Genomic DNA, 23,258 nt, shown 5'->3' with positions numbered 1-23,258 from the left:
AAAGTGCCGAAACAAAATGCAGTCTTGTAAAATTATGAATTGTTATATAATAGGAGACAGAAAAGGATAGATTATAGATAAAAACAGCGGTAACCATTATTAATAAGCAATCACACAAGTGCCTTTAATTTTATTAATAACATTTTATGTCATTCTTGCCAGATTTAAAAACGAAAACGTTTCAATTATCCTAATGCTAGCAATTTAATACATAAAAGGCGTTTAAAACTTGGCAAGAATCACGTTAGTGATATTCTCAAGCAATCGTCCCGAACACGCTGATACCCAAAGGTGTATGATATGGAAGTGTATATAGAGGATGTGTGTAAAACAGCACACGTGGTTATCGTACGAGGTTTGTCGCAAGTGCCCCCTACCTTGAACATTTGTACTCCCATGACCGCAAACATGAATTGCAGTAAGTTCGTTACCAATAATATGTTGCCGATCGTTTTGATTGCAACCACCACGCATTGCACAACGTGCTACAACCAGTTAAAAATAATATGAATCAAAAGATTATCTTTGTGACATTGTTACATAGTTTACATTTGTGTCCCCCTTTCACGCACTTCAAGTCACAAACAGGTATTTAAAATTATCTTAAATTCTCATAGTCTTTACTTCCATAAATATACCTGAACTAAACCTAAACTAACCAAAAGAGGCGTGTGTAGGTATCTAGAAAACACAGTAAGATCGCTGTACTTAAACGCTTTTTCACCTTTTTATTCACTTCAATGTAAATCATCTATCTTTTGTCGCTTTTTACATTTTAATAATATTATATAATGCTATATTGCTATATTGAATAAACAGCAAATGAAAATACTGACCTTAAGACCTTTGGCCCGGTTGATGGCCCTAAGTGGCCTCAGCACCCTGAACACTCGCAATATTTTCACCACAGATATACTACCAGACCTAAAGGATAAAAAAAAGGCTTGCTAAAAAAAAGCTTTGCTATTTTTAGTTATTTTTTATTAACTCTAAAGCTGGCCATAGACGGACCGCATGTTGCAGTCAAGACCGACTGCTGTAGAGCGGTCGCGTTGAAGTCGTACACGACCGCATAATGCAGTCGACTACGACTGCTTGGAGCAGTTGTGTTCGACCGCAAAATAATACTGATGCGAGTTCATTTACAAGATGGATTTCGATGAAGAAACACTGCTACTTGTACTACTATTACGCAAGCGTAGGCGTAGAAGACACCGTAGTATGTGGGTGCGTCCAATACTACAATCAAGAGAACAGCATCGAATATTTCATACTTTGTATCCCCAGCTGAGAGAAGACACTAATAAGTTTTTCAACTACTTTAGAATGTCCGTGATTTGATGAATTAGTTAGTATTTTATTGTACTTGAGGGAGTGGCGCGCGGTCGGCAGCAACCGCTTGTAGCGATTCGTGTATCGATTGTTGTAATAAGCGTCAATTTTTTTCACTTCCATTTAAATTATGTGATTTAATACATTAAATATTTTTTATTGCTTAACGCTTAGGCGTATTATGCTTACTGTTTTATTTTAAAACTTACTTAAAGCTCATAGAGATAAGTGAGACGCAGACAACCAGCATATCAAGCACGTTGAAAGCGGAGCGCAGGAAGGCACCCTGGTGCAGGATGAGACCATACGTCACCAGCTTCAGGAACAACTCCAGCGTGAAAATCCCCGTGAAGAAGATGTCGAACTGACTCAGGAGCTAGAAAATTATGCTTCTCAATACTATAGCCGCATTAGAATCAACTGCAATATTGTTAAATTATGCTTTAGTAAAAAAATTTGAGAGTTGACTAAAAGGTTGACGGACAGTTAAATTAATAAAGGGCTTCGTTATCTATTGCTTAATTATGTATGTACATTTAGTTATTTTATTATTAACTACAACAAACACAGCTATGTATGGAATCGTATTTTTTACAAAATACACATTTCAAATTGAAATCGATTTTTTTAAATTTTGACGTAAATATATATATATATATATATATATAATATAATAGCGACGTAGGAAATTTAAAATGATAACTGTACGATCGGAGATCTCTAGCCGGTGTTACGTTCTGATATAAATTGTTAATAGAACATTAACCTCTTACATAACAATAACATCGTCCCCTATTCATTTTCAAAGATCAAAATCAGCAATATTTTCCAATTCCGTCTGTAAAAACCAACTTAGGAGTTCAGGCATCTCTATCGAATTCTTCGCGAATATAAAAGAATCAACGCTATTTATCCACAGCCAGATTTAGTATATTTTGTAGTAGGCTGATCAATTTAAAAAAAAATTGTCAAATGCCTATTTGATACCTAATCCCCTAATTAAAATTTACTAGTAATTTTTACATTCTTTGTAACATTTGTTTACTTTTATTGTCATATATGACAGCTATCTTTTCTGAAATACATTTTAGAAAAGATAGCTTGTAACATATATATTGTAGATATAGCATTATATATATGATGTGGTGAACATTGACAAATAAATAAGAATGAGTAACCCATATGATATTACAAATACCAAAAAACATTCTTACATAGTTCCTAAATCCCTTCTGAGCAGCATCTAACGGATCTTCAGCAGCCAACATGGCAGATGAGAGCATGATGCACACCAAGATGATATTGCCAAACGTCGACGATGCTGACATCTTGTAGCAGAGCACACGAAACCTAGCAGGAAAAGTATTATTACTCTTTTACAAAGTAGATGGAGATTCTGCATTTTTTTAATATTTTCAAATTATACACTCACATGCCATAATATCGGCCATGCCATGTCACAATATTCAATAAAATTCATCTTTTAAAGAAGCTGATAAAGCACTGCTTGTATTTTTTGGTCTTAAAATAATAATCTCAAAGCTGAAAGACAATGCGCGTTTGGGGAGGTAGAGATAGAAGATATTTTTTAATTTGATTATATTTAGGTATTGTTTATATTAAAAAGTGGTTGAATAAATACAAACATTGAATAAAAAGCTCATTACACATTTTTTAGAACATCCTTTAGTTATGGTACTGCTTAAAACATCATATTAAAATAATAAAAGGCATCCAAGAAGTCAGCTACACTAAGCATGCAAAAGGAAGAGATACTGGGCTTAAAATATTCGTATCTAAAGAATTCCTATTTTATATTTCTTAACTAAGAAAAATGTTCCTAATCATGCTTCTAAAAGAAATAAACCTCAAAACTTCTATACCTCTAACTTTTCTACAAAACACTCAGTAACCTGTGAACTCATTGTTTTATAAACACAGTATTTTTAAACAAGTGCTAAAGGGAACTGCTAATTGCCGATTTGACAATGAGACACTGGGTCAACGATCACCTGTTTGTCGGTGAGAATATGAAGAAACTACTAGCGTTGGGTATTGGTGGCGTCTGATTGGGCATATTCAGTTCGGACATCCGCCGTGGTCTAGCCGTTACCAGATTTCCTTCCTCTTCTTCCCCGTCTTTGATAAAAATATAATCTACTTAAATCTTTATTAAAAACATGCCTAACTGTATCCTAACTTATGACTACATGTGAAAAGAAGCATTAAAGAAAGCAAGAGGCAAGGTGAAAGCTAAAAGTGAAAATGCAGAACATCTAAACGGAAGCAACCACCGCGATCCCTAACCTGTTGGTTTTGGAAAATATGAAGAATGAGGAAGCATCGGGGATCGGTTTCGCAGAGTTGTGGATTTCTACTTCAGAGAGCCTGCGTGGTCGAGCCGATGACGTGGTCGGCTTTCGTTTCAAACGTGGTTCATCCTCGAACTCTGTATTGACTATTTTACCGGAGTTAGACTTACAAAAAAATAGTAGGAACACAAAAAAGAATACTGTAAATTATAAACGAAAAAGGAAAGCATCTAATTTTTAGCGATAACGTACTAGCTATTATAATGATAGCAAGTAGTTATATTTTTTTTAGAGGAATGCCCTCTCAACAATTTTAATAGCAAAGTTCTTGTACTTTTGTAGACGTCAGAATTTTAACACTAATTATTCATGTTTCAATTGTCGTAAAATCTTTCATTTGTTAGTGATTTCTATGAAATGTACAGAAATTTTGTACCAATTATTAATTAATTACTTTTTAACATAATTGTCCTCTTACCTATATGATTTCGTTGATGATTCTCCATTATATCAAGATCTTCCTGTTCCTGTTCTTCTTCAAGCCTTTCTTCTGCTTCTTCTTCATCTAATCTGTCATCTATCTCTTCTCCTTCCATCTCATCTTGGTTCTCACCGTCTGAACCTTCATATTCCCTCTCCGAACTATGAAAAAATAGTATGTATATTGTATATAGCACATCATATATTTTTAGGACAGATTTTTAATATATGTAGTTATTATTTGTCCGGAATGCGTTTAGAAATCTTCTAGGTAGTTGATAAGCTTACTTGTCACTGGTATACACATCTTCATCGTGAATGTATTCATCATCAGTGTCAATCTGTCCACCTTCTGTTGCTACTACGCTTCCACCTTCTTTCTCCTCTGGTGCTTGCTAAAATATATTTTTTATGATAGAAAGTGAAGTCATTAAATGTGTTTTTGTTTTAACCGCTTACAGTATATTCGTACTTACCCCTTCTTCTTTTTCAATATTAGTCAATGATTCAGCATCAGCCAGATTATCAACAGCAATGGCCAAGAACACGTTCAGAAGTATATCTATATTCTGTATTCAGGAAATAATTTAAGTTACTCTACATGCCTAGAGGTCCTAATATTAAGGTTTTTTCAATTACAATTTATTGTGATAACTATTTATTGAGTTTATATATTTGCAGGTTTATTTCGTTTTGTGTTTAAAAGGATACAGTTTCCGCAAATGAAGAGAATAATAAAATATATACACGCGACGATGCCAACAGTACCAACACCGCCGTATGCTTTAATGCCTTCATACATTACTGCGTTCCAGTCCTCACCTGTCAGGATCTGCAAAAAATTGTCTTTCTCGCTAGAGAAAAGTGCAATTACACCAATTTACCGGTAAAGTTGAAAAATCTCTAGCTCTATACATAAAGTGCAATACCAGGTCGGATTGGACCTCTTTATGAACATTAGATTTCTTTCGAGTATTTATTTTAAAGATGAATAAAAAATATGTATGAAAAACACAAACCTGAAATACTGTTAGCAATGCCTGCCAGAAGCAATCAAAATTATGCCGGTCCTTTTCTACAACCGGGTCGTAGTTGAATCTGCCGCCAAACACTTGCATTCCAAGTAGAGCAAAGATCATGATGAAAAGAAACAGTAGTAGCAAAAGAGAGGCGATGGATTGGATCGAGTTAAGAAGAGAGGCTACCAAGTTGGAGAGTGATCGCCAATATCTGAAAACGTACAAGTATTTTAGGATTTTTTAAATATTTGAACTTTCAGAAGATTAAATGTCTTTCATGTTTATTTTACTCTATAGATAATGATTCTGGAAGCACAAATAATTTGGTAATAGTTCCTTAGCAACATTTTATAATATAATACATTTCAATATGTAATGTATAAAAACGAAATACAATATCGTCCTAGTAATTTTGAACCGCAAAATACTAACTTGGTAACTTTAAATACTCTAAGCAGGCGCACACATCGTAACACGGAAATACCGAGGGGCGGCATCACTTCCGTTTTTGTGAGCACCATTTCACTGATCGAACCCACAACCACAAAGCAATCGAATCGGTTGAACAGTGACACGAAGTAACCCTGAAGTATAAAAAAAACATTACTCGTATTCTAACGCTTATCAATTGAGTTTTTAACTGATGTACTTAATGATACTGAAACTTATAACTCCTTATTCATAGCAAGCAATATCTCAAGAACTAACGCGCACGGTATATCCTATCAAAACCTTTCGTCGAATTAAAAATAATCAACAAATTGACGTAGATTTTGGCGCCTTTGATCTTTATGTCTTTAACACAGAAAAAGGATTTTCTATACACATAATCTTCAGTACTGTTTAGATGCGGTTCGGAATATATAATAGTATTCACCATATAAATATTTTGTTAAATTAATTATATGGTGAATACACATACTCCAACGAAATATTTTGTAAAAAAAAAATTATTCTAATTAAATACATACTTATAATAATAAAAAAATAAAAAAATAAAGCATGCAAATACATGGGTCTAGGCTCAGAATATGATTTTGTTCCATTCGGTGTCGAGACCCTTGGTCCGTGGGGTCCTAGCGCTTTAAGGCTTTTTAAAGACATTTCAAAAAGGTTAGTCGACATCACAGGAGACCGAAGATCTGGCAGCTACCTCGGACAAAGAATTAGTCTAGCAATTCAAAGGGGGAACGCTGCCAGTATCTTCGGAACCTTGCCTAAAGGGACTCCTTTTAATGATATATTTTAGTTTTTGTTAAGTTTAGTTTTTTATTTCAATGTATATTTTGTAATATATATAATGCTATTTAGATATTATTTAATCCTTACCTGTAATCCTAAACTGTACATCTTCACCAACATCTCAAGTGTAAACAACGCTACAAACATCGCATTTCCGTACTCTTGAAAATAGTCCAACCATTGGGGCTGGCTGTAATTAGAAATGGTAAAATTATTGAAATAAAAACCATCTATTATTGTTAAAACAGATCATATAAAAGGTTTCAGATTGTTTGCACTATAAATTTAAGCTTATGTTTCCCTATTTTTTTTTTTTTTACAATTCACACCAATTGACCTAGTCCCATGCTAAGCTGGTGAAGCTTGTGTTATGGGTACTAGGCAACGGATATACATACATATTATAGATAGATAGATATATAAATACATATTTAAACACCCAAGACCTAAGCACAACACCAAATGCTCATCACATCGATGTTCGTCTCAGCCGGGGATCGAACCCGGGACCCATGGTTTCACAGTCAGGGGTACTAACCAATGAGTCGTCAATTATTACATAACATAATTTCCCTAAACATACAGAAAAGACGCATGCTAGCCAACATTCGGTATTTTTCTTGTAACGTGAATTATAAAATAAAAAATATGGTAGTGAAAGCTTGCTACAGGGCATATGAATTGAAAAATTTATAAGCTAAAATACTCACTGATAATGCTCACTTGCTAGAACGACAGTGTTGAGAAACACGAGCACTATGATAAGCCAATAGAAGGTTTGCGATTTAACTGCGCGTCGACATGCACGTTTCATACGCCGGTTCACCTAATTGACAAGAATTTACAAAGTATTAATATGTTCAAATTCTACTAATTTGTTTTGATGTTTATACTACAATTATTGATTAAGAGCTAAGTATAAATAAATAATATCTTAATCAACCAAAATACAGGATATTACGATATTAGGTACATGGTGATGTAAATTATAATAAATTAGTTGCAGAGATTAAAAATTAACACAAATTAGTATCATTATTTATTAATTTATTTACGAAAACTGAAATAAAATCAATATTTTAAAATTAAGTGTTAATTGAATTATAATTAATTAATTGTAAGTCAATATAAAACTTACTTTATCAAAATCTTTTTTCCATAATTTGCCAATTGACACTTTTTGTTGCTCATTAGTTTCTATTCCTAAATGGTCCGTTGAATCGTGGTCTGTTGTTGTTTGTCCTGAAGTAAAACAATACATGCGTTAGTATTAACAGATATATTTATTATTGAATAAATTAATTTGTAATCGACCACATGACTCTAAAGAGCGATAAGTTATAAAACTTTAAACGAGTTTTACGCTAAGAGCAAACCTATGAAGAATTTGTTATCAGTAAAATATGAATTCTATGTATTACCTATTCCAAAATCCCTTTTCTGAATTATCTCTTCATGTTGATCAGCGAGAGGTTCCAAATACTCGGCCTGCGTGATCCAGTCAAGGTAGCCCTTCAGATCTTCCTCCAACTGTTGTTTTTCCCGGAGCTTTTGAAAGTCACCTCTGTTCTTCGCCTTTTCTCTTTCTTTTGAGAACTCACTAAAATGAAAAGATAATTACGATTTCAAGTCATTTCAAAGAAAATAAAAAGTAAAGTGATAAAATATTTCATTGGTATATTTCACTCGTAAGGATTCTTAAAGTTGTACATACCCCGACAACACACCGAGAATTAGGTTCATGACGAAGAACGCGCCCAGAATTACCATAGATACGAAATACACCCACTCCCAACTGTTTCCCATTGCGTCTTGAATCTAAAAGAAAGTACAATATCAAAATTTTAACTATTTAAAAGTCTTTCGCTTACGAAATGTTGATGACACGCAATTTTTTAAATCTAGTTCTACGGCCGTAAATAATTAGTAATGTCGAGTTATGAAAGTAAATGAACATTTTGTGATTATAACGTGATTTATTTAAATTTGTTTTTCTGATAGTTTAAAGGTTTATATAATATATGTATATACTTTTGTGTAACCATTATAGCTAAACATAAGTTAAAATATTGCGTTTGTAACAATAAGCCAATATTATTAGGGTAAGTATATATAGTTCAAAAGGTTTTATATTTTATTTATTATACTCACATTATACATAACATCTGTCCATCCTTCAAGCGTAATACACTGGAAGACAGTAAGCATAGACAAGCCGAAGTTATCAAAATTTGTAATGCCAAAATTCGGTCCAATCCACCCGTCTCTGCACTCCATATCAGCACCAAGTAGGGAACAATTAAAGCCATTGTCGACGTCACAGGGGTGAGGAGTTTCCATTATTTCATCTACGGAGAAATATCACGTTGGTACAAAATATTTTTGTTTATATTAAATCAAGTAAGAATTTTAGTTGTTTCATTTTCAGTAAAGTATAAAAAAGCATAAACTTATTCTACGTAAATATTATTTTACATGAATATTTGTTTATTAAAAAGGAACATTATAATAAAACATTTTGTATAAATAGACTATACAAGAATGAGTGAACCTTGCTGTGAACCAATTTTTCTAACTATGCTTTAATTTTTTACACAAGTATTGGTGCAACCCACCCGCGCACTACGTATCTTCAAACAGGAACCTTGCATTAAGCTTGTATTTATACAGATTAGAAAAACATCAAAACACCTCGCCAATATGATAATTACCTGTGAGTCTACTATAGCAAGACTTGTGCATTTTTCCGGAGAAAAGCTCCAGCCCAATTATGGCGTAGATGATGATTACGAAAATCACCAACAACGCGATATGGAGCAACGGTATCATTGCTTTTAATATTGAGTTGAGCACTATCTGCAGACCTGTTAAAAACAAATTCCATTTATCACAAACTTAAATCCTGTTTCAAGAGTTGTGTTCAGTTTGGTATTTATGACAATGCGTAAATCATTAAAACTTCGATTCCGATTACAGATACGGAAAATTGGTTTATAAGAATTATAAACTGGATAAGAACATTTAATAAGTTGAACAAATTTGGATTTCATTAGTCAAAACATCCATTGCACACCTGAAGCTTTTAGGGCCATAAAGATACTTGTTAAATTATGTTATCCTAAATTCTCAAAGCATTTATTAAAATATTTTACAGTTTCGTAAACTTAAGAAAATTTCAAAGTATCTTGTTAGAATTGAATAGTTCCTCTCAACTTTCATACGCAAATCTTTTCAACAGATTGTTAGCTAACATTTGATATTGTAACCGTTACTTGGGGTCAGGTCAGGTCAAACCTACAAGGTTTGAATGTTTTTGAAGTTATACTTCTATAGGCGCGTTATGAAAAATTGATGAGAGTGAAATTTTACGATGCGCGCGCACCGTGACACAAAATTAATAGAATGAAGTTGCCCACTAATTGAAGTTAATGGCGCATGTTGGCACGCACGCCGCCTCTGTTCACTGTGTATTTGTATTTATAATATTTATCCACATGCTTAGAGTTTCTACATTTAAAACACGTGTTTTCATTATACAAGTGCGAATTTTATATGTGCATCTGAATTATAATCAGAAGTGATTTAAATTGAATATTTAAATCAATACTAATTAATATTAGAAAATATTTGTGAAAAAACTGTGCTCATCAACCTTCCTAAGTGCTTCAATACAATTGAGGTTAACTATCCGTATGTATAATAATGCCAAAGAAGTGTATAACTTCTTACGCGCGTACATCAGTACACGCACCCTTTTTTTTGTGTTTATGTTACTCACTTGGTACTCCGGAGACAAGTCTGAGCGGCCGTAGCACTCGAAAGGCCCTAAGAGCCTTCACATCAAACGCGTCCTTGAATATACTTGATAGTACTGTGCTTACCATGCTGGAAATTATTAATTAAATAATTTTGTTTAGCCACGCATAAGCAAACACACGGCCTCTAAAGTACGGTAACGTATGTCGACGTTTCCTTTGTTTTCGAACTTTTATTATTTTAAATTAATTTTTTACATGATATACTGTAACTAGGTTAAGTTCATAAATGTAAAAATAAAGTATAACTTAGCATATTTGTAGTATAAACTTCAGTTTATTAAATTGTTTTTTGCCTCTATTGTTTATTTAGTGTGATAAGAACAAAAATTAGCACTACTATAGCTATTTGAAGATCTTAATAAAGATATAATATTTCTGAGTTAAATTTAATATGCTTCTCTATGCGTGTTAAGTACTTAGTTTTGATGCCACTAGACACTTTAACAGTATACGCTTGAACTAGTGTAGTTTTGCAACTATAAGTGTAATGTAGAGTAGACTCTAAAGTACCGGCGGTCTAATTAGCCGCCTGTATATATCCATTAATGTAATAAAACAGTGTACTAAATCATAACTATCTTTTTTTATGAACCGTAGCTAGAGTTATCCATTAACTTATTTCTAATTATGAAATTGGATTCTCGATCAGTGAAGGAGAGAAAAACTTTTTTTACAGATTTGCTTAAATAAGCGTTCTCCAATGGGTTTAAACGCGAATTTATTATAATTTATTACACTCGAAACGTCCAGTTATGTATGTATATAAAAAAACAAATCCGCGATTGTACCTGTTAAGTTTTGTTTATATTTGTAGCACTCATAGTATTAACATTTATTAAGTAACCGTTAACACACGACTCTGGGTACAATTGTATACCAAACAAATTAGGTCTTACCCTATAACAACTATAGTAAAGTCGAGTAAGTTCCATCCGTTTCGTAAATACGAGCCCGGATGCATAACGAACCCGTAAGCTATGATCTTCATCACGCACTCGCCAGTAAATATCACTAGGAATATATATTCTATTTTCTCCTGTAACAAAATACATATGTTGATTAGCTTAGTAAAACGATGCAACGTAGAATTAGGATACAAAATCCTTTCTAATATTTTTATTTAATCACTGATTATATTACGTTTAATTTAGCATTTATATATAATCAAGCTATTAGATATTTAGATATAAACTATATTTTGTATTAATATCGAGATGGTTCAATTTCGCAGCGTAAATTTTAAAATGCTTTTTTTGCCCTTCTTTAAAAAACAAATGAGTCACTTATATAAATACACAGCTTTGTCTCTTTCTGTCATAGCGTAAACATAATTCGACAGAACAAGATGATGGTGACTAATTTCCCTCACCTTTTAAGTGTGCCCATTATTTAGCGAATTGTATTGTGGTAATACTATCAATAAATAAGCGTTTGTATTATGATATAAATTAAATAAGTACTTACAAGAACCCAGTTGGTATAATTCGAATCACTCGCAGGATATGGGGTGTAGACAGCGAGCGCGATACAGTTCGCGAATATTGTCGTTAAGATCATCCACTCGAACGGTCTGTGCTGAGTTAAGGCTTTGGGCTTTATTAACATATATACCCCAAAATTATGCGTCGAGAGACATACTATTACCTATTTTTAACAGATATACACAAATATATTAATTTACCAGCTGACCCGGCAAACGTCGTTTTGCCATGCATATTATTTATTATTGTGTATCAATGTTGATTATTCTATAACTTTAAATTTCAAAAATGAGGAAATAATCGATAAATAAAAAAAAACGATTTTTTAAAGTGAACGTCACATCTCTTATAACCAATAGAAAATGGCGGATTGTTTACAAATTTCAATACATTACTCAAAACTTTAAATTTTTTTGTAAAAATATTTAGACGCGTTTCCGCAGCAAAACTCACTTGGAGGTGTTCCAATGAAGGTCCCCTGAGACTTTTAAATAATTAGTATCGTCAAAAAAGTGCGGTAGTATTCAACACCCAACCCACTGAATATGTATAAAAATTTCATAAGAATCGGTCGAGTCGTTTCGGAGGATGAACGATGTGAGTATGGTAACGAACATTATGACACGAGAATTTTATACATAAGATTTACATAAATCGACGTGACAAGTGCTTTACAGGAATCGTCATCAGCGAGAGAATTGTTTTTCTTGTTTAAGTTATTCAGGCTAGTAAACTTTGGCCTATCTTGTATTTAAAAGAATTAATAAATACTTTGTGAATATAAGGTACCCTCTTTACAGAGTAGGGTACCTACAAATCTCGCAGATTGTAGAATTTTGGCGTTGTAGTCTAGGAGTTATTTATTACTTGGAACTCGCCATCATCAACTGCTTATATGATATCGATATGCGTTACATAATACGACCTACAGCTGAACACCTCAATGTCGGGTGAACACGCAGCAATCGCCAGTGGCCCTCTGCCAACATTGCACCGAACCAACCATGCGTTGGGAATTGATTGTCACGTCATTTTGATACTCTTAGCAACAAACTGTTCAGAAACGTAAGCTTAAAATTCAATTAGTGTATGTGCGGTCTATGAGCGAACATAAACTGATATTAAAGCAATTTTCACAAACGTTTAAAGAGGGATAACATGAATGCAATGCATGTATTGAAGTGACTCGTAAGGTTCCGATATTATTAAAATGTCCATTGTTAAGGTATACGTCATGTACACTGTTACGTATTTCATACAACATCAAATTACACAACAACCGAGAAGCTTTTTAATGTGATGACGGATCAAATGTGGAAACTAGGGAGTCTATATTTAGGGCGGAAGTTGCATATTATACGGATACTGTCCTTAGCTGAAGTTTGTGTAGCAATATCTATTATTATAACAAGGAATGTAAACATGGCCCAGAATACAGCCACTATTGTGTTATGCTGAAAGCTAGAATAGTTTACGATACCAAATTTATATTTTTATTGAATATCGCTTTGTTATAAACAAGACTGAAATCTTTTTAAAATGAAATGTTGGATCGTGGAACCGATCTCATATCAAATGAAATATAGTACGAATCTTTGGAGCAAGTCGTTAAATTTTTGTTACTTCGAACATATGTATCGATTTGAATATCGAAAGCGAAATTGTGTGGGCTATAACTACAGATTTTTCCACGGTGTGTAAGCGGAAAAAATGTCTAAAAATTGTAACAAAACGCAGAATGGTTTAAAATGAGTTAGTGGTGCTCTTTATTGAGTTATGAGCAACAGATGGGAGATTTCATTATTGTGCGGCAGCATTTGTAATCACGCGTGTGAGGTTCTTTCCCAGAAAATTTATATTAAACTTTCACAGGAAACAAATTCAAGCATTCCTCAACCGGAAATTATGTATTTAGAAACCTGAGTTTTTGACAGTTTTGGCAAGTTTCTTGATAGTTTTGTCTTTATCCTTTTGTACATGTCCTTTTTTTGTGAATTCCATACATTTTTGTATCCTAGGCGTGTTGGTTTCCTAACGACTTATAGAAAAGTGTACGGTCTAGGCCGGCAGCGCGGGGACGGCAGTACACAAGTCGGAGAGTTTAATTTACCAATCACTAGGCTCACATTGTCACTCTTAAGTGTTACTAGGCTAAATCTGTCTTATTTGTTTGTTACTAAGCTATAGGAAATGAAGCAATTAAAATAATTAATGAGTGAATGCAAGAAAACGTTGAAATTAGCATTTTTGTTTATTCAACACAACGGCATTTCCTGATTGTTTTCCAAATATTTCCGTCATTCATACTGCCGCTGGCGACGCGCCAGGATTTTTATAAGGTTAATGTTCTTTATCGCGGGTATTTTAGGGTTTTTTTACTTACGCATCGAGTACGCATTCTTTCCTTTTTTAATCATCAAATTTTTATTACTCATGCTTTTGAGAAAAAAGCTAAATTTCCAAGTGTAAGCTAAAACTTCTTATAAAATTAAATCTTAAATCTACTACGATTTTTGATTCCTAAACACTAGTGTATAACTATTTTTTTTAGAGAATTTAGTAAAGGAAAGGAATAAATATACTAAAAGTAAATGATGTAAGTGTGGATGAGTACGTTTCTAGTTACAATTTCGTTTACCTCAAGTGTACTTGAGGTAAACGAATACATATTCTTAACGATAATAATAACATGACCAAATGTAGATAAATATAAAAAGGATACTTCCACTCAACAATATCTATGCAGAGTTTTCTTAAGGGATTTTTAAGGGTGAGACAAAAGAGTGCCCGTTTCGGTCTCTCGGGTTGTACTTTGAGGCCCCGACGCGCTGGCTTCCGCGGGGCCACGGGGACTTGAATGAGGGGACCCGTGCCATCTGGCTGCGCTGCTGTGGGCGTTGGTGTTGTATCTGCCTCTTCTGTACTCATCTTAACCTGGAATAAATGGTAAATTTTTAATATGCATAGACTATCTATTTAATAAGAAAATTTGTCACGTCACTGCCATTATTTGATGCATTGATAAAGTCACGTGATTTAATGACCCAATTGTTTAGTGACGTAACTAAATTGATTCCCTTTTTATAACTGTTGTTATTATTTTTGTATCCTTAGAACTGAATATTCAGCTCGTTATCGTATGCAGGTAGTTAAATTTTTCATTTCTTTAAAGGTTGCAACGCCAACGTCAGTTGTTCGTAAGTTATTTTTATTCGAATCCTATTAAAAGATGATGCCCATGGTGCTTATCGACATATTATTTTAGTAATTATACTTTTGACACAATATATCCCTAAGCAAAATATATATTCTTATGTAAGTATTATTGCTTTACTATTCCGAACAAGTAACACTTTCATAATAGTTATTCTTGGTTCGCTATTAAGAAGTTAACAGCGTGCTTCGTCGATGTAAGTGTTATCGTTTGAAAGATTTTTCTGCAATACAAAGCTTATCCAGGTCATTGATACCAGATATATGAAAATGCTCAATAATTTTTAGGTTAAAAACATTAAAAAAACTATTTCATTTTTGCTAGTATCTAAAACAAAATCTGTTGGCTGGGTAACACCATTATATTGTTATATATATTAACGTATTTACGATATTTTGATAATAACATTTGGTTATGTTGTTGTATGTTTGCTTTAAATTTTTGCTTAAAAACTATACAAATATTGTAACGAAGGAGAAAGAAAACGACATGTTAATTTATTCTCATACAGTTTGATTTTAATTTCTGTAATATAAGATCATGTCTCATTAAAATCAGCCAATCCGTTAAACATGTTGAACATTTTACGACATCAAATAAAAATACACTTCCGAGCAGTGAGCGTGATTCATTGCTCAAAACGTTTCTCGGAATGCATTAAATTTGAGACATTTTAGTTTATAAGCTACGAAAGAACAGCGATTGATATACATAGTTATTATGGAAATAAAATAAAGTATTTAATGTCTGCAATTTGGCTGTGTTCACGGATCGTGTAGCGAGTCCTGCTTTGCGATTCTGTAACTCACTTTTCGAACTCACACAGCGGTTTTCGCATCAGCGGTCGCTCTGAAATCAATCGTGAAGCAGTCATTTTATGATTTGGCATTCTGATAAACAATAAACTACAAGCTCCCACCTTTTCAGAATGCCCATTGATTTCAGAGCGACCGCCGATGCGAAAACCGCTGTGTGAGTTCGAAAAGTGAGTTACAGAATCGCAGGGCTGGATTGGAATAGAGGTGCTGACCAGGATCAAGCGACACACGCTATCACTTTAAACTAGCCTTCATTTTCATTTATATAAATTTCATATAATTTCATATAATAAAATAATTTTTCATACGAATATCTTTTCTCCAAATGTTAACGTTCAGTAGTTCAATCAACGTTTAATAATTATTAACAACGTAATTCAAAGCAACGTTTTAGTAGCGTAGTAATATTTGTGTTAACAAGTAGATCGGTGGATCATTAGATTTGATTGATATAGGTTTAGTTTGGCAATAAAAAAATCTTTTTATTTCCAAATAAAACCTACATGGTATTATTTATAAATAGAAATTCTTTAATAAACTCTTTTTACTAAAAAAGGAGCGTTGCAGCTGTATTATTCTGACACAAATAACTTTAACACTCATATACCCGCTTTCGCCTGTATCTAGGAGAATTTTAAATAATATTTCAGATATTTAATAGTGTTTTACATGTTTCCGGCATCTGTCTTTCAATGATACCGGCGCTTTGATTAATTCATTTCTGTTAAACAGAATCTCATTTTATAATAATCGTTAGTTAACATTATTAGCACGGTTATTTTACTTCATTATATCATAATCAATAGAGTCCATGTATTAAGAGTAAAAACAAATCCTAAAATGCTTCCAAGTCATAAGATCCCAGTGAAGCGTGGGGGCTGTGCGTCTGTTTCATATTTCTTTGGGTAAATAGGTGATCAATGTGTAATCCTTATGTGAGATACAACATTGATTTATCGCATGCAGTCTTCCCCATATGAGCAAATATTTATCAAGCAAAGCAGAGGATTGAATGACGATCGGGATCTACAAATTAGAGTAGCAATTGTTTGAATAATTTTGTTTAATAAAAAACGATTAACAATCTCATTCAATTTTCTAAAAACAAGAATTGTTAACGTAGCTATTTCGTAGCACGAACTACGCCACAATCAGCGAATTCGTAGCACGTTGACATAGCCTTTAATAAATTACCCTGTCTATTTTAGGTACCCGTAGACGAGTTTTCAAGACATCAGAAAAATTAGCGTACGTCTAGAATGTTCGAATGAGTTTGACAAAATATAATAGTATAAGATCCCGATATACAACGACCTTCACCGAGATGCTTATTTAATGAAACGTATTTTATATTTAATTTAATATGTCAATAAATATAATCCATATGGGTAGCAAATTTCAGTCCAGAGTATGTTTAATTAATATTTAAAAAAAATATATTTTTTTATAATTTGCATGTAGTAAATTTTTTAAATAATCATACCGGTGAAATGTTTAAAAAAATATTTTTTTTTTAATATTAATTAAAATACTCTGGACTAAAATTTGCTAGGCAATCCATATGGATTATATTTATTGACATATTAAATTAAATATAAAATACGTTTCATTAAATAAGCATCTCGGTGAAGGTCGTTGTATATCGGGATCTTAGACCATAAACAGCTATTGTCAAAATACATGAAACACTTGTGAAATATGTAAACGAAAAATATTACTCTTGCGCGTAACCATTGCGTATTGCGCGGTAATATTTCACATTCAATTCATCCATGAACTCTCTTAAATACTTGTTTAACATGTGGGAACATTGATACAGCCCTGCGATTCTGTAACTCACTTTACGAACTCACACAGCGGTTTTCGCATCGGCGGTCTCTCTCAAATCAGTCGTGAAGCAGTCATTTTATGATTTGGTATTCTGATAAACAATAAAGTACAAGCTCCCACCTTTTCAGAATGCCAAATCATAAAATGACTGCTTCACGACTGATTTGAGAGCGACCGCCGATGCGAAAACCGCTGTGTGAGTTCGTGAAGTGAGTTACAGAATCGCAGGGCAGTTATGAAAGATTTGCTCGCTATCAAAAACGAAATATTGTGCAATTCTTTACATAATTGTATTTAAAATCGATGTGTAAATATTTCAATACTGATAGTTTGAAGGTCACGTATCGCAATAAAGGTTGCGTGAAGCTATACCATTAGGATGAGTAATTTTGCGGGCACGACCGTAATAGCTTTATATTTCGTTCACAATAACTCTATACAGCTTGTAGCAACTATTTTATGCCAGTTAATACCAGCTACTGCTTATCAATATATGATTTAGAACTCTTAACTAAACTGCGCTTTTAGTCTTTTTTCTATGACCTTCATTAAAAACGTGTTTAAATTACTAGGGACAAATACAAATAGTCAGATCGAGTAGTTTGCACATTTGTGTAGGTTACTTTATTTGTTTTATTTAAAGACAAGTACAGAGTGAGTTACTCATACAGTGTTAACGTGAACTTTTTAATGTGTCATCTCCGTGATATTTCGTATATACGAGTATGTCCTTAAATATACAGCATTTACAATATTCTTAACCTATGTGGGTTGTTGTTAGGTAATAATAATATGGATAAATAGAAAACTAAAACAAGTTTTAAAAGTTTGGTTCCTTTGGCCACGTACCTTTAATGCAATACAGCAAGGAATCGCACATTTCCTTGCTTTATTGCGATACTTATTCGTTGAGTGAGGAGAGCACCAGCTCTGGGATCACCGGTACTATTAACCAGGCGCCAACTCAAATCTTTAATTAGACACTACCAGCCTTACGCGGTTTGTAATTGGGGTATTTCGTACTAATATATAGACATTAATGCTTAACGATGTTTTTAAATATTTATTTAATATATTTATTTAATTAATTTTATCGTATGTATTATAGAAAAAAAATTTCACATATGATGCAATTGATGTTAAAACTATCATCTTTCTAAGTAAATGACAAAATACCAGAGTGTACTTCATTTAAAAACGGTCTTAGAAGTTTGTCACTTTAACTCAAATCACGTATAGGTATAACTGACAAGAGTGATGACGTAGAACAGTTGCACTGTCAGACTGAAAATGTCCAGCACATGGAGAAGCAAGTGGATTAATGTCAAGGTGGATTAGATAAACGAGTTATACTGCTAACTTAGCGATGATATAAAACATCCATTAACATAAAACACTCGCCAGATGCTACATTATATCATAGTGATACAACTGTATAGTGTATATGTTATGTAGAATACGATAATATATGTTTTTTTTTGTAATTTGTAAAGTTTGTTTGTGGAATGTATTCTACCGATTCTGCAAAATTTAAGGAAGCTTTCAAGTCTAAGAAGAAGTCAGAAACAAACGCTTTCAAATTAAAAATACGATTTATTAGTCATAGATCCAACCCGGTACTCAACAAAACCAACAACAATTTCTATTTTTGATTCATTGACTTGCACATTCTTCAAATTTTTTTTATAAACCAGGGCAAACGGGCTCACCTGATATTAAGTGAAACCGCCGCCCATGGATACCCTCACTACCAGAGGGCTCGCAATTGTGTTGCTGGTCTTTAAAACTATCAAATAGCGACAAACCCCAATTCCGATAACCTTTTAATAACCGTAGTTGCTGTACACTTGAAGTTACGTGTGTACTCAATTAAATAAAACTTCAACTGACGTATCTCGATAACCACGATTGCTGAAAAGCACTCAAAACGTTGAATTACGTAAAAAATTATCGTTCACATTCGTTAATCAAATTTTATTAAAATATAAAACTCGTTAAACAAAGAAAACATATAATATCGTAATCTTAACTGGGATCGAAAACGCCATTTAACGTATGTAATATTTATACAATTAGGTTTATTTAGATAAAAAGAACACGAACGTTTGATGTTTTATTGCGCATTAGTTTATTTTACTTAACTGTATCTTTGTTCTGCATTCACAGATCCAATAATTTGTTTCTTTTACCTATTTTAAATAGGATTAACATATGGGTTTTTTATGTTTGTATATAGGATGGGTAAATAGGTTTTGCTATATAATATCTAGAAATAGTTTAAATTCGAACAGTGTTAGTAGTCAGTATACAAGTGTGCAGTTACTCATAAGATTGAGAATACCGTAGGCCTAGTTGCCTATAAAGGAAAAGTATTAAACTAAAAATATGTGTGGTAGGTAGGTAACTGCGTCACTTGTCTAACTTTTTTGGTACTTTAGGTTTTATTTAACGTAATTTCTATGTACTTACTTTTTGGGTTTTTTATATTTTTAATGTAACGAGAAAGATGCTCACCTGATGTTAAGTGATACCGCCTATGGACACACACATTGCCAGAAGGCTCGCAAGTGAGTTGCCGGCCTTTTAAGAATTGGTACGCTGTTATTTATGTAACATTTACTAACTAAGGACTTCAAACGGATGTGGTTCTTTTAACCTTCATGTTTGATTAAATGCAAATACTTCTATGTATGTGGTCTAAAAGTAGCGTAGATCAACATATCATACTTTGTAGAATTAAGTAATAAACCATAATTATTTATTTTATTTATTTATTTATACTTTATTACCCTAATCAAAAACATAAAAAATACATAACAAAAATAAAAAAAGCAGGTAACAAAAGTTATAAGGCAACGGGCGGTAAGTAATTAATATATTTTCTAAAAAAAATTGATCGAATATGAATCTGAATCTTGTACATACTTCTCTTTATCGAAAAGAACCGTCAGTGTCGGAACAAATATTACTCAAGAAAACTGACATATATAAACATACCTTGTTTCTCTTTTGTCTGTACATTGGCCAGATGCCGATAATTATATTAGTACGTAACGTATCTATAAAATGAATCTAATGTACTTTATAGATACCGACGTCAATATTAGATAATATGAAGCTTTGGTACACTGAGAATAATTTTTCAGTTTTCAACCTAAGCCAAAAAGCAGTGTTTAATCCATCTAATCATTTGATTCTAACGCATAAATATTTTGAACGAAGAACGAAAGTAATCAATATACTTAAATCAAATATTTTTGTAAATCAAATCGTAGCTTAAAAAATAAGATTCAGGTCCTTTTATATGTTTAGTATGCTTCAGTATATATTATAGTATGCTTAGATAATAGCATTGGGTGAATGATTCATGTAATTTCAATGAGATTCTGTCTAAATGTACTTACAGAATGTACGTACAGAAGGAGATAGATTTCATCCTTGAGTTCAGTTCTTTCTGTCTTGAAGAGTTTGGGAAGTCTGTAAGGACTAAACTAACCTAAAATAGCTAAGTCATCGCCATGTAGACTTAGCATTGAATTCCGTTATGTCCTCGTTAACTACTTGATTCCACAGCAGTGGTGATTGGCTTGTGGGCAACCTCTACTGACGATACCTCGAGTAATGTTATTTACCGTAAACTGTATAGCTCGTTGTTTTAACAATTTGTTGATCCAATCATGATGTAACTGTGAAATTTGTATTGTCAAAGGCGCCTTCTATGTCAAGTTGTGGAGTGATGATTCTGTTGATTTGCCTGAGCTGTAGACGTATTGATTTGGGTGTGAGAATTATAGATAATTAGATAAGGACACCTGGCTTTGTATTTCCAGGTCCATAAGCCTCTCCAGCGTGTTTAAAAAAAAAATGAAGTGGTGCTGATGGGTCTAAAGGATTTTACTTGGGTAAAGTCCTCCAAATGCATTGCTAATATAACTTTATTAGTCTCAGATTTTTATTTAAACTGAAGTTTAAAATAAAATGTAATTTAATCATGTAGGTTACTTTTTACCTAAACTTATGAACGTCAAATTTATATTGCTGTGATTCTCGAATCAAGAGCGGAGAACGGACATTTCAATTTAACTAAACTTTAGTAACTTTAGTCATGAGAACTTGGAAACTAACAAAAGCATGGATCATAGACAAACCCGAAGGAATCAGAATGTCGGCTAATATATTCCAATATTCCTTGACCTATAAACCGCAATAAACAACTTGGAACATCAAATGTAAAACAATAGAGTGAATCATTTCCAATTGGAAAATGAAAATGATTTCACTCAGAATCGCGGCTTTATTAAGAGGAAAATTCGATTCTTTGTTTTCCTCTCAATCATATTGTATGGAATATTGTGTGCTAATGAAAATGACGTAGAGCAGTGTTGGCCTAGTGGCTTCAGCGTGTGACTCTCATCCCTAAGGTCGTAGTTTCGATGTGCACCCGGTTCTGCACCAATGGACTTTCTTTCTATGTGCGCATTTAACGTTCACTCGTACGGTGAAGGAAATCATCGTGAGGAAACCGGCATGTTTTAGACCCAAAAAGTCGACGACGTGTGTCTGGCACAGGTGGCTGATCACCTACTTACCTATTTGATTGAAAAATGATCATGAAACAGATTCCGAAATCTGAGGCCCAGACCTAAATAGGTTGTAGCGCCACTGATTTACTTTATTTTAATGAAAATGAAGTACTTACACGTAGCACGTGAACATAAAATCAGTAAAATTTAGACTTTACCATAGAGAGATAGGTACTTAAAAAAATATGGTTACAGAGAAGCTCCGCGATTGAACATCCTGTCCGGGATTTTTGTGAGACTCTGAGTAAAGATGCCTACGTAGAAGAAAATTCTCAAGCTAAATTTAAAAAAAAACTATCGATTTCCAGCCATGTTTAAAATTTGGAGCAATAATTCACACTAAACGATAAACCAAAATCTACATTATTATATAATATGATTAAATTGCTTACTGGATACTTTCCTACCAATAATAATATAGTTGATATTTAACTGTAGGTATATGTTACTGAAAATCTCTAGAGTGCATTGATGCATTAACATGAGACGCAATCTTGAATATTTGATTTCACTGCAGGAATATAGATTTATTCCAAATCCTTATTTTATACAAGAACATTTTTAGATGCAAGACAAATATATTGATAAGAAAGAAACTTTTGATTTTCCAAATGGGTGTTTGTTTACTTGCTGATAATAATGTTTAAACCCACTTTAAGCTACACTATGAGCCAAACAAAAAGCAAATGGTAGCTTTATTATTTTATTTATTTATTTATTTATTATATACATGATCTTAAATAGAAAGAAGTTGGTGTGGTGGAAACACAAACTGGACACAGTTTTTCTGTCCACCAGGACGTCGAACATATTTAAATAATTAACTTATTACATACTTATACAATATAACATTTTTACCATTAAACCATCAAAATTGCACGAACAACGTAATAAACCAATTGAACCATTGACGCTCCTCAGTTATTGAAAACCTAAACTAAACTCTGACATTTTATATTGTTTCACATAAGGGAATGTCACAAGGTCCTCAAATACAATTCTCACTATCAGAAGCATACCATAGTTTTGTGATGTAATTCATATACGATTCATATAGTATAGTAATGGGTGTAAGTAAATAAATATGATTATTATTCTCTTGGTATGCAGTTATTATTGTAATATTTTA

The 23,258-nt window shown here is 32.9% G+C and overlaps 1 protein-coding gene across 18 annotated transcripts in view; it reads right to left on the bottom strand.

The window, feature by feature from the left end:
* LOC125057007 (muscle calcium channel subunit alpha-1) overlaps positions 1-23,258 on the bottom strand; it is a 73,446-nt gene that overhangs the window by 14,548 nt on the left and 35,640 nt on the right. For 11 of the 18 annotated variants that reach the window (XM_047660396.1, XM_047660402.1, XM_047660404.1 and 8 more), the window contains 21 exons: positions 14,407-14,618; positions 11,668-11,773; positions 11,100-11,239; positions 10,164-10,270; positions 9,097-9,249; positions 8,537-8,733; positions 8,100-8,203; positions 7,807-7,985; positions 7,524-7,627; positions 7,096-7,211; positions 6,473-6,575; positions 5,576-5,727; positions 5,144-5,354; positions 4,836-4,956; positions 4,601-4,686; positions 4,413-4,519; positions 4,123-4,286; positions 3,640-3,790; positions 2,547-2,682; positions 1,542-1,708; positions 837-924 (listed from right to left, as the gene is read on the bottom strand). In XM_047660396.1, coding sequence (XP_047516352.1) covers positions 837-924; positions 1,542-1,708; positions 2,547-2,682; positions 3,640-3,790; positions 4,123-4,286; positions 4,413-4,519; positions 4,601-4,686; positions 4,836-4,956; positions 5,144-5,354; positions 5,576-5,727; positions 6,473-6,575; positions 7,096-7,211; positions 7,524-7,627; positions 7,807-7,985; positions 8,100-8,203; positions 8,537-8,733; positions 9,097-9,249; positions 10,164-10,270; positions 11,100-11,239; positions 11,668-11,773; positions 14,407-14,612 — 2,898 coding nt within the window. In that variant the 5' untranslated portion in view covers positions 14,613-14,618. Of the gene's footprint in view, positions 1-377; positions 486-836; positions 925-1,541; positions 1,709-2,546; positions 2,683-3,344; positions 3,472-3,639; positions 3,791-4,122; positions 4,287-4,412; positions 4,520-4,600; positions 4,687-4,835; positions 4,957-5,143; positions 5,355-5,575; positions 5,728-6,472; positions 6,576-7,095; positions 7,212-7,523; positions 7,628-7,806; positions 7,986-8,099; positions 8,204-8,536; positions 8,734-9,096; positions 9,250-10,163; positions 10,271-11,099; positions 11,240-11,667; positions 11,774-14,406; positions 14,619-23,258 lie in introns of all 18 variants that reach the window. The other 7 variants (XM_047660403.1, XM_047660410.1, XM_047660395.1 and 4 more) reach the window with 3 other exon arrangements.

Source organism: Pieris napi, chromosome 16 (assembly GCF_905475465.1).
Source record: "Pieris napi chromosome 16, ilPieNapi1.2, whole genome shotgun sequence".
Lineage (NCBI taxonomy): Eukaryota > Metazoa > Arthropoda > Insecta > Lepidoptera > Pieridae > Pieris > Pieris napi.
The sequence above is the reverse complement of the archived record's forward strand: the minus strand, read 5'-3'. Positions and strand labels throughout refer to the sequence as shown.